The sequence below is a fragment of the Echinops telfairi genome, unplaced genomic scaffold, assembly GCF_000313985.2.
Source record: "Echinops telfairi isolate 266 unplaced genomic scaffold, ASM31398v2 ScPeMD7_655;HRSCAF=1070, whole genome shotgun sequence".
Taxonomy (NCBI): Eukaryota; Metazoa; Chordata; class Mammalia; order Afrosoricida; family Tenrecidae; genus Echinops; species Echinops telfairi.
Window position 1 is genome coordinate 33,521,179 of NW_022104553.1, and position 13,432 is coordinate 33,534,610.

The following is a 13,432-nucleotide window of genomic DNA, read 5'->3' on the forward strand; positions in this document are numbered from 1 at the left end:
GTCCTGGCCCTGCCACCCTGCAGGTCCATTACATCATCGCCTCCGCCCAGGTGTGGATGATCACGCGCTACGACCTGCACCACAGTTTCCGACCGGCCGTGGTGGTCCTCATGCTCCTTAGTGTCTACAAGGCCTTTGTCATGGAGTGAGCTGGAGGGGCCCAGAGGCTGGGTTCACGCGGGGATTGGGGAACAGGGCCGAGTTATCGACTGGTTCCTCATTGTGATGTTCTTCCTCGGCAGGACCTTTGTCCACCTCTGTTCCCTGGGCAGCTGGACAGCATTGCTGGCCCGAGCGGTGGTGACGGGGCTGCTGGCCCTCAGCACGCTGGCCCTGTACGTCGCTGTGGTCAACGTGCACTCCTAGGCTTGGTCTTCAGTCCCGCCTGCTGCAGGCCTGCTTCTCGCTTCTCTCCGGGTTTCAGAAAAGTAAACAGTATTTGGAACGTTGGTGCAGCCTCTGTTTCTCTCTCTGGAATGATCTCCCCCGGGTCCCCAAGGTGCTCAGTGGATGAGCAAACAAGCGAGCCCGCCCGCTCTTTTGTCCTTTGTGCCGGGAACAGCGCCCAGGACTCCGTGTTTCCCTGGAGCGGCCTGAAGGCTTGAACTACAGCAGAAGCTAAGTGAGGGCTCCTGGGGGCATCCCCTCGCCCTATCACACTCTTGCCTTGGCACAACCTGGCCCTGCCCCTGCCCCAGCCGGTTATCTGCCAGGCTCTCAGTTCCTGTCTACCCCTCTGCTCACCCTCTCTATGGTGACCAGAGAGGTCTCTGGTCAGATCACTAGGGAACCTTACCTATTTGTGACCATCTTGTGGCTCTTCGTAAGGAGCCCTGGTGGCGTCATTGTAACTGGTTGGCTGCTAACCACAAGGTCAGCAGTTCGAAACCACTAGCGGCTCTTTGGGAAAGGCATTCTAATCCTGTAAAGCAGGGGTCCTCAAACTGCGGCCCGCCAAAGATATTTATCCAGGCCGCCTGGTGTTTTTACCCCATTTTGTTTTTGACTTCAAAATAAGATATGTGCAGTGTGCATAGGAATTTGTTCATAGTTGTGTGTTTTTTTTAACTATAGTCCAGCCCTCCAACGGATATGAGGGACAGTGAACTGGCCCCCTGTTTAAAAAGTTTGAGAACCCCTGCTGTAAAGAGTTACAGTCTCAGAAACACAGGGCAGTTCCACTCCGCCCTGGTCACGATGAGTTGGCATCGACTGATGGCGGTGAGGAAGTAGCTTCCCATTGCATCATGGATGGTCTCTCCCCCCTGAATCTTGCTTTTGCCCTTGACCCCTCTGAAGGTGCTTCCTGGAATAGCTTGCCCCATCTGTTGAGAAATCTTAATCTCTCTCAATTTAGGGGTGGAAGCAGGGCGGCCATGTGTGACAGCACCCCTGTCTCTGGCCTGTGACCCTTAGATCAGGTGCCTGACCTGAGTCTTCTCAGTGCCAGGTACCAACCAGAAACCAGACATTGCCCTCAAGTCAATTCTGGCTCCAGCAGCCCAGCACAGAGACGGCCCAGTAGCAGAACCACTGAGCTACCACCTGGGATGTGCTGGATGCCACTCTCCTTCCCCAGCCCCTCCTCTGTCCTGCTCATTCCACCACCCTCCCCCCAGGGAAATGTATCCAAAGCAGGGCTTTGGGTACCAGGTTTGTACCCCTCCACAGAAACCCTGCCCACCAGGAAGCTGTTCCCCAGGCCTCATGTTGTCAGCTGCCCCCCCTTTGCCAGGTTGTTGAGGTGGGGCCATATGGTACTTGGCCTTGACATGGGGGAGCATCAAGGACAGTTCTGTGGATCTGCCGTGGCAGGCTTGGGGTTCCACAGGAGCACCTGCCCTCCCCTGGGATGATCCTCCTCTAGCTCCACTCCCTCACTGCCTCGCCTCGGGAGCAGGATGGATGGATGATATTTATGCGGAGAGGTTGTAGCTGTGACATGTATCCAGCTCCCTGGGTCAACTGAAGACCACGTAGTCAACAACTCAACTTGCCAACTCACAGTTACCCTATAGGACAGGGTAGAACTGCCTGTGGGTTTGCAAGACGAATGCTTTATGGGAGTAGAAGGCCCCATCTCTCTCCCAAGGAGCAGCTGGTGGTTTTGAACTACTGACCTTGCGGTGAGCAGCCCAGCACACAGCCTACTGCACCACCAGTGCCCCTTGACGGCTACGTACGGGGCTCAGTTTTCCCCACCTGGCAGAAAGGATGGTGATCTCAGTGGCTACTGCCTTAGGCAGGGGCTCGTAGCCATACCTCCTGCTCGGTGGCCAGCGATGGAGTGACCTCAGCTTTCATGGAGGCTCCTGCTCCAGCCACCAGTGGATGAGGGGTTGGGGCTGAGTTTGGGTAGCGGGAGCCTAGACCAGCGTGACCAGGTCTGCGGTGGTGTAGTGGGCGACACTCCAGCAGTGAGTGGTCGGACTGATGGGGCAGCTACCATGCTGGGAGAGGCTAGAAACGTGGGCATCACCAGAGACAACGGGAGGTGGGGTGGGGAGGGAGACACCCAGGCCCCACCAGGGAGTCACCACACAGGAAGGTTGGAATGAGAGGCAGCAGTGTGGGAGCGGGGCATCTTGCACCGTGGGAGGGAGGACAGGTGGGTTCCGCCTCCGGGGTCAGACCAAGGGCTGAGTGAGTGGAGACACCTGTGATGTGGCCAGCGACCTTCAGGTGTCAGGGTGGCTCTCAGAGGGGAGAAGTGCTGAGAAGGAGGGTTCGTTCAGGGGGTGGAGCAGCTCCCGTCGCATCCTGGCTCTGCCTTTAGAGCCCCCAAGAGGCTTGTTCCCCCAACACATGTTGACCAAGTAAGTACCTACTACGTACTGGACTGTGCTCTGGGCACTGTTCAGAACAGATCTCCCCTGCCTGTGCAATTCGGTGACAAACAGCCAGGACCAGGGCACTGTGAGCTGGTTTTATTGTTGGCATGCAGAGCACCTGTGGTTTGGACAACGCTCCGCAGCAGCCCTCTTGCCCAGCCCGGGGCACTAAGCAGACAGGCTTCACCAGGGGCTCTGAGTGCTTACTCCCCACCAAAGCCCCACACCACAGGTGGGGCTGTGCCAAGACCAGCTGGGCTAAGGCGCTTCAGGAGGGCTGGGAACCCCTTTTTGGATGGGGAAGAGGAGTCAGTAGGGTGACCCCAAGGTTGGGCTCCACAGCCTGCAGAAGTGGACACAAGAGGTGTGCCCAGGACTCAGGGTCGCTCAGGTATTCGGCTCTCCATAGATGTTCCGGAAGTCCCGTGCCCCACTGGCTGTGGTGGATGCAGGGGTGAAGGGCGTGGTCCCTCTAGTAATAGAGTTCCTGGTCCCACCAGCCTAGGAGAGAGGAGAGACTCAGGCCTGGGAAGACATAGATTAAGTTAGAGGGAACGCTGGGAGCAGATGGAGAAGGTCAAGGTTGAGCACCTGGGGCTCAGGTTTCAGACCAGGGTCAAGTGCTCAGGATTAGAGGTTGGAGCAGCTGCTCTGAGAACATCCTTGGCCCTTAGTGACCGCAGCCCCCAAGTCCCCATACTCACTGCCTGGGCAACAACGAACACCAAGTTTCCGCAGCTCATCATAGACGAAGATGAGGAGGCCAAAGGGCATGGGGACCAGCCACCACTGGAACCTGTAGATATCAGGGAGATAGCAAGGTGCAGCCCCACCCCACTCGGGCCATGCCCAGCTGCCCTCACCTCTCGTCGGCCCCTCACCGGATGGGCATAAAGTTGAAGATGTTGGGCATGCCGGGGCAGTAGCACAGGAAGCAGCCGATGCACACCTGGAACACGATGGCTGTCACCAGGATCTTGTTCCTACGAGAGGAGGGGCCAGCCTGACTCAGAGGCCCAGGGCAGGCCATCCAGAGCTGGCCCCCGTGGGAATGGGGTACTGCCATCAGAGGTGTTCTAAACCCCTCCTCTTGACCTGTGGACACCTGCTCCCTCAGCATTCACTCATTACCATCAGGTCAATTCCAACTGTCACGACCCAGTAGGACAGGGTAGACCTGCCCCTGTGGGTTTCTGAGACTGTTTAACTGTTTACGGGAGCAGTGGCCCGTGGAGTCAAACAGGTGACCTTGTGATAAGCAGCCCAGCGCATCCTAACCCACGATGCCTGACCTGGAGCCGTCAGAGACAACGAGATGGGACAGGGAGGCAAGGGGGTGATACGGGGGAGTCTTGCGGCTGGGCCGGGCTGGAGCTGGTGGGCCACCTGAAGAAGCCCTGCTGGAAGGCGGAGAGGCGCCGCGTCTTGCGGATGAGGACGTCGGCGATCTGACACATCTCGATGCTGATGAAGAACACGGTGTAGCACGTGTACTGCTGGTACAGACGCTGCCCGAACGTCTGCGGGGCCGGGAGGGGACAAAGCCGTCTGAGCTGGGCCTCTCAGCCTTCCTTTCCCTGGCAGCAGAGTGGAGAGACTTGGACTGCTAGGGGGCCCAGGGAACCTCCGTTATGCAGAGCCTGGCTCAGTGCCCGGGCCCAAGTGGAGGCTGGACCGCCCTCACCCAGCAGGACGGGGCAAGATCGCCCTGGGCCCTGGGGAGCCTGAGCGAGGGGGGATCAGAATCTTAAGGAAGGGTAAAGTCTGGTGACTCCAGGGGCCAGGCAGATGGCAAAACTGAGTCAGATGGGGCTTTAGGGGAAAGAAAGTACATGACCTAATTAAAGGGAGCGGCCCTTTTCAACACAACAGCAACCAAACATGGTGGGAGAGACCCTCATCCCAGAATGAGCCGAGGGCTGGCAGTGAGCCTGAGTGCCTAGGACACTTTGGCTTGGCCCAGCCACCAACTGGGTGGGTGGCACTGGGCGTGAGGGCGTCACTGAAGAGCCAGGCAGGTGCTCACCCACTCCTGGCCATAGCTGTCCTGCAGGTCTTGCAGGTGGTGGTTCTCCCACTGTGGCCGCAGCCCCACGCACAGCAGTGGAAACCAGCCCTCCTGGGCCATGGCTGTGAAGTAGTCGGCAAAGCCAGCAAACGACTGGATGGCACCTGAGAGAGGGGCTCGGTGACCCAGGGAAGGGCAGGGACACTCAGAGACAGGAGGTGGAGACCCAAAGGTAGGTACACAGGGAGAGAGCCTCAGCCACGGAGAAACACACACAGAAGCCCGGGGGCCCATGAGGAGGGGCCAGAAGACAGAGGCCAGGACAGAGACAGAGGGATGCAGAGGGACTGAGCTGGACAGACAGGAACACGGATGGCAGAGACAAGCACAGGGTCAGACTCGGGGACATAGAGACAGACAGAGGGAAGAGGGACAAGAGAGATGGATGGAGGCATAGGGATTGAGACAGACACACAGAGAAACACATCCAGGGACACAGAGCTAGAAAGAGCCCCAGAGGCAGGGTCACGGAGGCCAGGCAGGGCAGGGGGGCGGCACAGACCATCACCGGCAGACCGGGTCAAAAGGAGGCGCTGAGATCCAGAACAAGCCAGAGGCCCCAAGGCCGGAGGGAAGCCCCCCTGGAGAGCCTCCTCCCTGGCCCTGTGTGGGCTCACCAATCTGGAAGTAGGAATAGGCGGCCAGGGGCTCGTTGACCAATCTGTCACGCTTTGGATTCCGTGGCCGCAGGTGCATGATGTCACTCTCTGCCTTCTCATAGGCCAGAGATACAGATGGGAACTGGTCGAGGGTGGGAAGAAGGAGTCCGACTGAGGGTTTGCCTGGCCTGTCCGCTGGGCTCTTGTGTTCCCGGGGAGTGGGGGTGAGGGGGTAATTCAAGACCAGCAGTGCAGTGACCACAGATTCACACATGCCTGGGCTGGCTGTCAGGAGGGTTGGCATGCTCAGCCAGTCCTCCAGTTGTGTCCTGATGTCTGTCCAACTCTATCAGAATGCCTCCTTAGCTGCTTTGTCTCTGTCTGCCTCTGGGTACCCTGGTCCCAGTCTCCCTCCCCCCACCTTTCTTTCCTCTCTTCTTCCTTCCTCCCTCCTTCCGTCTCGACCTCTTTCTGGTTCTCTCTCCCTCCCCCAACTCTTTTGGTTTCTCCATTCTTAGCTCTGCACACCACCCCCACACCCCACCGACCTGCTCTGCCTTTGTATGTGGCTCTGTCTCTCTTTGACACACCCTAGCTCCGCGCACGCACACGTGTCTACCTCTTATCTCTCTGTGTCCCTGTGCCCTCCTCCCAAACCACTCCCTTGTCCAACTGCAACTCCAGTGATAGAACAGCCTGTTCTCAACCCAGGGCCTAGCCATGGCTGCTGCCCTCTGCACCAACACTGTCCCCCTGCCCTTCCGCGGGCAGCTCCCTCGCCTCTTCCAGGCCTTGGTTCAAGTGTCACCTTCTCAAGGAGGCCTTCCCTAAACCAAACCAGACCCACCGCACCAGGCCGATCTGACCCAGCGTGACCTAACATTCAGTCACCACTTTTACCAGTCATGGGTCCAGCTCTACGGACGTTGACTCAAAAACTAAAACTCCCAACACACTGCCATCGATCGCGTCGATAGGGCAGGTGAGGGCCACCCCTGTGGGTTTCCGAGACTGTACCTCTTGACAGGAGTAGAAAGCGGAGCAGCTGGTGGTTTCAAACTGTGGACCTTGCAGTTAGCAGCCCAACTCGTAACCACTCGGCCACCAGCATGAGTAAATGACCACGTGTGTCTGGCAATAGGAAGGGCCATGGGGGCGTGATTGAGTCCCATGGCATTGCATTTGGCTGCCTCGGGGGCCCTGTTCTGAGTCTGTCTGGCTGTGTTTAGCTGGCTGTGTCTAGGTAAGGCTATCCATCTGTGACCCAAAGCTGGCCAGACAGCTGCGGCAGTGAAGTCCCTGTGTGGCTTCCTGTGTTCTCACATGTGGCTGACAGCTAGCATATCCCTGTGTCTGGCTGGGGTGTCCCGCGGCACCCTGTATGCGTGTGGCCACGGAATGAGTGGGAATGGCAGGGCTGTGGACTCACGATGTCGGTGCAGAGTTCTATGAAGAGGATGGTGATGCACCCAAGGGGCAGGGGCACGCTGACTGTGATGTAAATGAGGTAGGGTGTCAGCTCGGGGATGTTCTTGGTCAGCGTGTAGGCGATGGACTTCTTCAGGTTGTCGAAGATCAGCCGGCCTGTGAGCAGACAGCAAGCGCCTTAGCCTCCTTGCCACCTGCATCCTCCCATGGCCACACCACCTGGACCCCTTCCAGGCCCAGCCCCAACCCTGCTCCACGCCGGTCACGATGGAGGCGAAGTTGTCGTCCAGGAGGATCATGTCAGCTGCGTTTTTGGCAGCGTCTGAGCCGGCGATGCCCATGGCCACACCGATGTCTGCCTTCTTCAGGGCTGGGGAGTCGTTCACGCCATCCCCTGTCACAGCCACGATTGCTCCCTGTAGGTAGGTAGGGGGTCAGCCAGAGGTCAGCCAGAGGCCAGCCCATGGCATCCATCTGCCCACCCTCCTCGACCAGGCAGGAGGTTCGCACCAGTCGTTGGCAACTCTCCACTATCACCAGCTTCTGCTGGGGACTGGTACGGGCAAACACCATCTCGGGGTGGGTACGCAGTGCCTCAACCAGTTCTGATGGGTCCATGTCCTTCAGCTGCATGCCGTTGATCACGCAGGCACGGGCATCCCTGGGGAGGGAGGGAGATGAGAAGGTCTTTCAAGGGCCTCAGCCTTCGTGGGGTGTGGGAGATATGGGGGGACTTACTTTCTATTAACTTGGTCCACGGGCACTCGGAGGCGGGCAGCAATGTCCTCCACTGTCTCACTGCCTTCTGAGATGATGCCCACACTGGCTGCGATGGCCTTGGCTGTGATGGGGTGGTCACCTGTCACCATGATCACCTGTCGGGGTAACCAAGAAACTTGTGACCATTTTAGGTCAGCCCCATTTTCCATCCACACTTCTAGATACCTGCTGATAGACTCATTCACTTATTCAACCAGTCATGACCACCTTCTAAGTGCCAGGGATATAATAGGGTGAAAACGGACAAAAGTCCTAATAAAATGAATCACACCTACTTCTCACTTATTGGCTGTCTCATTAACTGACATTTTTCCATTACAACAGTAAAAATCTACTAACCAACTATTTTGCACATTAACGACATACTTCTGGGAGTACTGAACCACCGAGGTACAAGGTGAGCGTAACAGTAATGTACTAGTGTGATTTGGCAGTTATGTATTGGTGTAATTTGGCTGCTATGTAATGATATATATCTTTCATTTTGTGATCTGATATAGCCATCCTCATTTTTTAATAACACCAATGTCCAATTTCTAATAACACCAATTTCCACATGGTCTTTGGAACCTAACCAGTGAGATAAGTGAGAAGTGGGTGTTAATGGTCGGGTGTTGTTACCATTGTTACTGATACACTGTCATCCAGCGGTGCCCAACACTCACAGATCAGATGCAGACCGAACTGCTGTGACAAGTAGTGTTTTCAGTGGTTTAAAACCGTTTTTCAGAACAGATTGCCAGGCCTTTCTTCCAAACCCAGTAATCTGGAAGTGCCACTTCACCCTGTTGAACATCATAGCAGCACACAAGTCCCCAATGAAAGATGAACAGTGACTGGAAATTGAATCTGGAGCTCCTAAATGGAGGATGAGGGTTCTACCACTGAACCACTTCCATACATCCCACATGTGTTAGAAGGTAAAATTGTGCTAAAAAAATTTTAATTTAAAAAAAAGTAAATAAAACTGCATAAAGGGGATGTAAGTGTTAGATGAAGAAAGAAGTGGTTCAATTTTAAGTTCATTATGAGTTGGAATCAACTCAGAGGCAATGGGTTGAGTTTGGTTGAGTTGGGTTGGATTGGGTTTAGCTAGGTAGGGTTGGGTTGAGTTGGGTTGGTTGAATTGGGTTGGGTTAGTTATGGTTGAGTTGGGCTTGACTAGGTTGAGTTGGGTTGGGTTAGTTTGGGTTGAGTTGGGCTTGACTAGGTTGAGTTGGGTTGGGTTGGGTTAGTTATGGTTGAGTTGGGCTTGACTAGGTTGAGTTGGGTTGGGTTAGTTTGGGTTGAGTTGGGCTTGAGTAGGGTGAGTTGGGTTGAATTGGGTTGGCTTTAGTGGAGGCCTCATTAAGAAGGTAACACCTACACAAAGAACTGAAAGAGATGAGGGAGTTGACCATGTGAAAATCTGGGAGAAGAGTGCCATGGCTGGGAAACAGGCCATGTGAAGGCCCTCCATTGAGAATGTACTTGACCTGTGAGAGGAACCACACATAGGCATGTCTAGAGAGGAGTGGAAGAGAGAGGGTTAAGGAATGAGTTTAGGAAGATAACAAGAACCAGATCTTTTAGGGCCTTAGGGACCATGGAAAAGACTTGAGCCTTGTTTGCTGAGTATCTGCTCCCCTACCCTTGATTTGTCTTTGAAGAACCACTTCTCCTCCTGCCCCTTAGCAAAGAGTGGGTAAGTAGCTCAGACTGGCAATCCAGGTATTCCATCCCCCAAGCCATAGTAATTGGCTCTGGGACAGGCAATGACCCAGTTTGGAGCTACTACTAAAGAGGTAGCACCAATCTATGGAGAAGGATGTCTTGCTTGGTAAAGTAGAGGAAGGCCATCGACAAGAGAGAGTGACCCAGCGGCTGCAATGACGGGCTCAAACATAACAACTGTGAGGCTGGTGCAGGGTGGGCAGTACATAGGGTCACTGTAAGTCGGAGCTTATTTGACATCCCCTAACAATAACACCAAAGAGGTACTCTTTTTCTGTGGGGTGGCTAAACAGACAGGATGTAAATGAGAGCTGTTGAGAAGATCATTTTTGTCTCCTCCCCTCAAAAATGAAACTAGCACTTGAAAATAAAGCCTACAAAGAGAAAAAGAGAGTTGAAGCCTGAAGAAAGACAAATTGCTAATGAAATGTCATTGTGTTCCTGGATCAAGCTATGCCTGAAACCTCCTTCTCCAGGGCTTTTCAGTTTCCCCTTTTCTGATCAGGCCGGTGTGTTATCAGGCAATAGAGGCCCGTTTCTGGTCAGGCAGGGCTTCTTATCCCTGCATACTCCACCCTCACCATCACCTGGACCTCTCCCAGTGGCTTACCCGGATGCCTGCTGTGCGGCACTTGAGCACAGCGTCGGGAACAGTGGCTCGGGGTGGGTCTATCATGGATACGAGTCCCGCAAAGCAGAGGTTGCTGGTTGGAAAGTTCATGGCCTCCGTGTCAAAGGCATAGCCGGGTGGGTAGTCCTTCTCACTCAGGTAGAGCTGACAGAAGCCTAGCCAGGAAACAGAGAGGTCAGAGGGGAGTCCTGTGAGGAGCCAGGAGATGGGTTGTAATGCATTGAGCTGCTAGCCCTAAGGTCAGCAGGTTCGAACCCACCAGCTGCTCCCAGAGAGAAAGATGAGGCTTTCTGCCCCTGGAAAGCTTTACAGTCTTGGAAACCCAGGGGGCTGTTCTACTCTGTCGTATAGTCACGGTGAGTCTGAATTGACTTCGTGGCAGTGAGTTTGTTTTTTGGAAGGTGGTTTATTTTATTTTATTGTTTGGTGCTCCTCTTGCCAAGTGTCACGCAGCAAGTTAAGTGAAGCATCCAGAATTGGGTGGGGCAATTTCAAGTTTAGCCAAAGTAGGGGGTAGGTGAAGTCTAAGGGGTTCGGACAAAAATTGAGGAAGGTCAGGGGTCAAGTCAAGGATGGGGAAAAGCAGGTTGTGGACAGTCAAAGGGGTAACAAGGAGATTCTGAAATTGAGGTGCGGGATCACCAGGGGAGCGGGACAGGAATGGAGACTAGTCAGGGGTCAGAACTGAGTTGCGGCAATCACGGGTGAGTGTGCACCCTGGTCGTTCTGTCAGCCCAGGTCCAGGAAGGTGCAGTGGGTCCATGCGCCCTGGCGCCCCGCTCTACCCTGCCCGGGGGGTCTCACCCAGCACACGCTCGCCCAGGCCACCCAGGCTGAGGTAGGCAGTCTGGAAGGCCTCGCGCCACTGTTCATCCAGCGGCAGCTCCTGGCCCTTGATGAGGATGGAGCTGCAGCGCTCCAGCACGCGCTCGGGGGCGCCCTTCATCACCAGCACGTGCCGCGGGTCCCGAGGGTCCTCCAAGGTGTGGATGGACAGCTGCGGGCAGGGAGTGGGCAATGGGGTGTGGGGGAAGCGCACCCGGCTTCTCCAGAAGGGCTTGGGGCTGGAAGGCGTAGGCGAGCGGGCGGCTGCAGGACCTGCCTGGCCATTGGTGGGATGGGCGGTGGGCGGGGCCTGAGCCGCCGGGGCGGGGCTCTGGGGGCGTGGTCGGGGGAGGTGGTCACACCTGGAACTTGTTGGTGGAGTTGAAGGGGATCTCGCAGACTTTGGGGAAGCGCTCGCGGTAGCCCATGGCATTGCCCAGCGTCAGCTCCGAGAACTTGAGCAGCGCCGTCTCGGACGCGTCCCCGATCACGATGCGCTGCGAGCGGGGAGTAGGGAGCAGGGTCAGGGGCGATCCCGGCTGCACACCAGGCTCGCGGGGTCCCCCGAAGCAACACACACACTCTTACCTTGGGCACCGGCACTGCGTCCTGGCCCGACTTGAAGGCGGCTCGGTTACACAGGGTGAGCACGCGGCACAGCGCCCTCCACGTCTCAGAAGACTGATCAAAGGTCTGCCCTGGAGGCCGGGCGTCGGGGCTGGAGCCCGGAGGGGGATCCACGTACCCGCCCCAGCCCCGGTCCCTTCCCTAAAGCTAGGTCTGCGACCCTCCTCCGGACCTGCCATCCCACCCTCGCCTCATACACGGGAGCGAGCCTTCTCCCCAGACCCAATATCCAGCCTAGAGGGCGACCGACACTGAGCCTCTGCTCAGACCTGACACCCACCCTGGGCCCTGGGCCCTGGGCCCAGCTTCTCCCCAGAGCAGGTCTAACACGCCACCCCACCCCCCACGTTGATGACCCTCTGGGGTCCCTTCCCGGTTTCCACCATCGCCCTAATGCGGCATGGAGAGGCCGCCCGGGCCCCACCTGACTGGTCCTCCGTGGTGTCCGCCGAGTGGATGTGGTTGTCAAACCACAGGTGGGACACCGTCATGCGGTTCTGCGTGAGGGTGCCGGTCTTATCGGAACAGATCACAGACGTGGAGCCCAGCGTCTCCACGGCTTCCAGGTTCTTGACCACGCAGTTCTTGCTGGCCAGCCGCTTGGCAGTCAGGGACAGGCAGACCTGGGCGGGAGTGAGCCAGGCTTCTGCCCACCTTGGCTCCTCCTCCCACTTCCCGCTCTCACGGTGTTCAGGACTCACCTGCCCCAGCCACCAAGGAATGCCTTCTGAGCAAGCCAGCCTGTCTCTGTCTTGCCTCCAAGCCTTGATGTCTACCGAGAATTCCTTCACCAATCTGCCCCCTGTAGCCAGCCTCTCTGACGGCTGCCCCAGTTACCAAAGTTCCCTTATCAACAGACTCATTCTTCCCGGCCTGTCTTGGGTTTGGGGCTCATGGTTCAAGACCCCTTACCTGCTGGCTACCCACTGCCCACGCTGGCCCCAGCCTTCTCTGATCAAGGGCCCTGCCTGTTCATCTCTGAGCCCTTCCTGACCACAGAGCATGGCCAAGAGTGAATGTCTCCTGGTGGGTGGGTGGCTGGAGGGCTGGGTGGGTAAAAGGATGAGTGGATAGAGACAGGGGAGAGTTTAACAGATAAATGGACAGATAGAGAGGTGGATGGGTGGATATCCAAACAGAAGGACAGACCTTGCAACTCCATGCGCCCCCTCTGCTGCCTGCCCAACTCACCGTGACGGTGGCCAACAGCCCTTCAGGCACATAGGCGACCACAATGGCCATGAAGAAGACCATGGCCCGCAGGAAGGTGTAGCCGATGCACATGGCCACCACAAAGAAGGTGGCCCCGAAGAGGATGGCCAGGCCGGCGATGATGTCCACAAAGTGCTCGATCTCAATAGCAATGGGCGTCTTCTCATTCTCCACTCCTGACGCCAGGGTCGCAATGCGCCCAATGATGGTGCGGTCGCCGGTGTTCACCACCAGGCCCTGGGCGGTGCCTGCAGGGGACCAAGAGCACATGTGGCTCAGAGTGGGGGGGAGGGGTGCAGCCTTGAGGGGGGGCACCTGCAGTGTGAGCTGAAGGAGGGCGCAGCGATGAGAGCTAGAGAGGTGGTATGGCTTGGAGAGGATGATGGGAAACGGAGGCAGTGTGGCCCCAGAAGAGGTGGCAGTAGTATGGGTCGGGGAAGTAGCAGGGGGTGACTCACGGACCCTCAAGACACATGGTAGAGAAGAAGGCGATGTTGCGAGTCTCCAGGGGGCTGTCGTGTGTACACTCCGGCGAGCGGGTCTGTGGCTCAGACTCGCCCGTCAGTGAGGAATTGTCCACCTTGCAGCCCTGGGCCACCAGGATGCGGATGTCAGCCGGCACTCGGTCCCCGCCTTTCATCTCCACCAGATCGCCTACCACGAGCTGGTCTGCGTTGATCTGCAACTTGTCGCCATCTCGGATCACAGTTGCTTGCTG

General features: G+C 56.7%; 2 protein-coding genes across 3 annotated transcripts in view; one reads left to right on the forward strand and one right to left on the reverse strand.

Moving 5' to 3' along the window:
* The window catches only part of TMEM147 (transmembrane protein 147), a 2,114-nt gene extending 1,665 nt beyond the window's left edge, over positions 1–449 (forward strand). For both annotated transcript variants that reach the window (XM_004715790.2, XM_045292833.1), the window contains 2 exons: positions 24–145; positions 243–449. In XM_004715790.2, the coding sequence (XP_004715847.1) occupies positions 24–145; positions 243–366 (246 nt within the window). In that variant the 3' untranslated portion in view covers positions 367–449. The remainder of the gene's footprint in view (positions 1–23; positions 146–242) is intronic.
* Positions 450–2,912: 2,463 nt separating this feature from the next.
* Positions 2,913–13,432, reverse strand: part of ATP4A (ATPase H+/K+ transporting subunit alpha) — a 13,578-nt gene continuing 3,058 nt past the window's right edge. The window contains exons 6-22 of the mRNA XM_045292775.1: positions 13,177–13,429; positions 12,694–12,962; positions 11,927–12,125; positions 11,464–11,573; positions 11,238–11,372; positions 10,855–11,047; positions 10,030–10,205; positions 7,665–7,801; positions 7,437–7,587; positions 7,174–7,342; positions 6,928–7,082; positions 5,517–5,640; positions 4,858–5,003; positions 4,218–4,351; positions 3,713–3,814; positions 3,536–3,627; positions 2,913–3,332 (exon numbers count right to left, since the gene is read on the reverse strand). Coding sequence (XP_045148710.1) covers positions 3,304–3,332; positions 3,536–3,627; positions 3,713–3,814; positions 4,218–4,351; positions 4,858–5,003; positions 5,517–5,640; positions 6,928–7,082; positions 7,174–7,342; positions 7,437–7,587; positions 7,665–7,801; positions 10,030–10,205; positions 10,855–11,047; positions 11,238–11,372; positions 11,464–11,573; positions 11,927–12,125; positions 12,694–12,962; positions 13,177–13,429 — 2,574 coding nt within the window. The 3' untranslated portion in view covers positions 2,913–3,303. The remainder of the gene's footprint in view (positions 3,333–3,535; positions 3,628–3,712; positions 3,815–4,217; positions 4,352–4,857; positions 5,004–5,516; positions 5,641–6,927; positions 7,083–7,173; positions 7,343–7,436; positions 7,588–7,664; positions 7,802–10,029; positions 10,206–10,854; positions 11,048–11,237; positions 11,373–11,463; positions 11,574–11,926; positions 12,126–12,693; positions 12,963–13,176; positions 13,430–13,432) is intronic.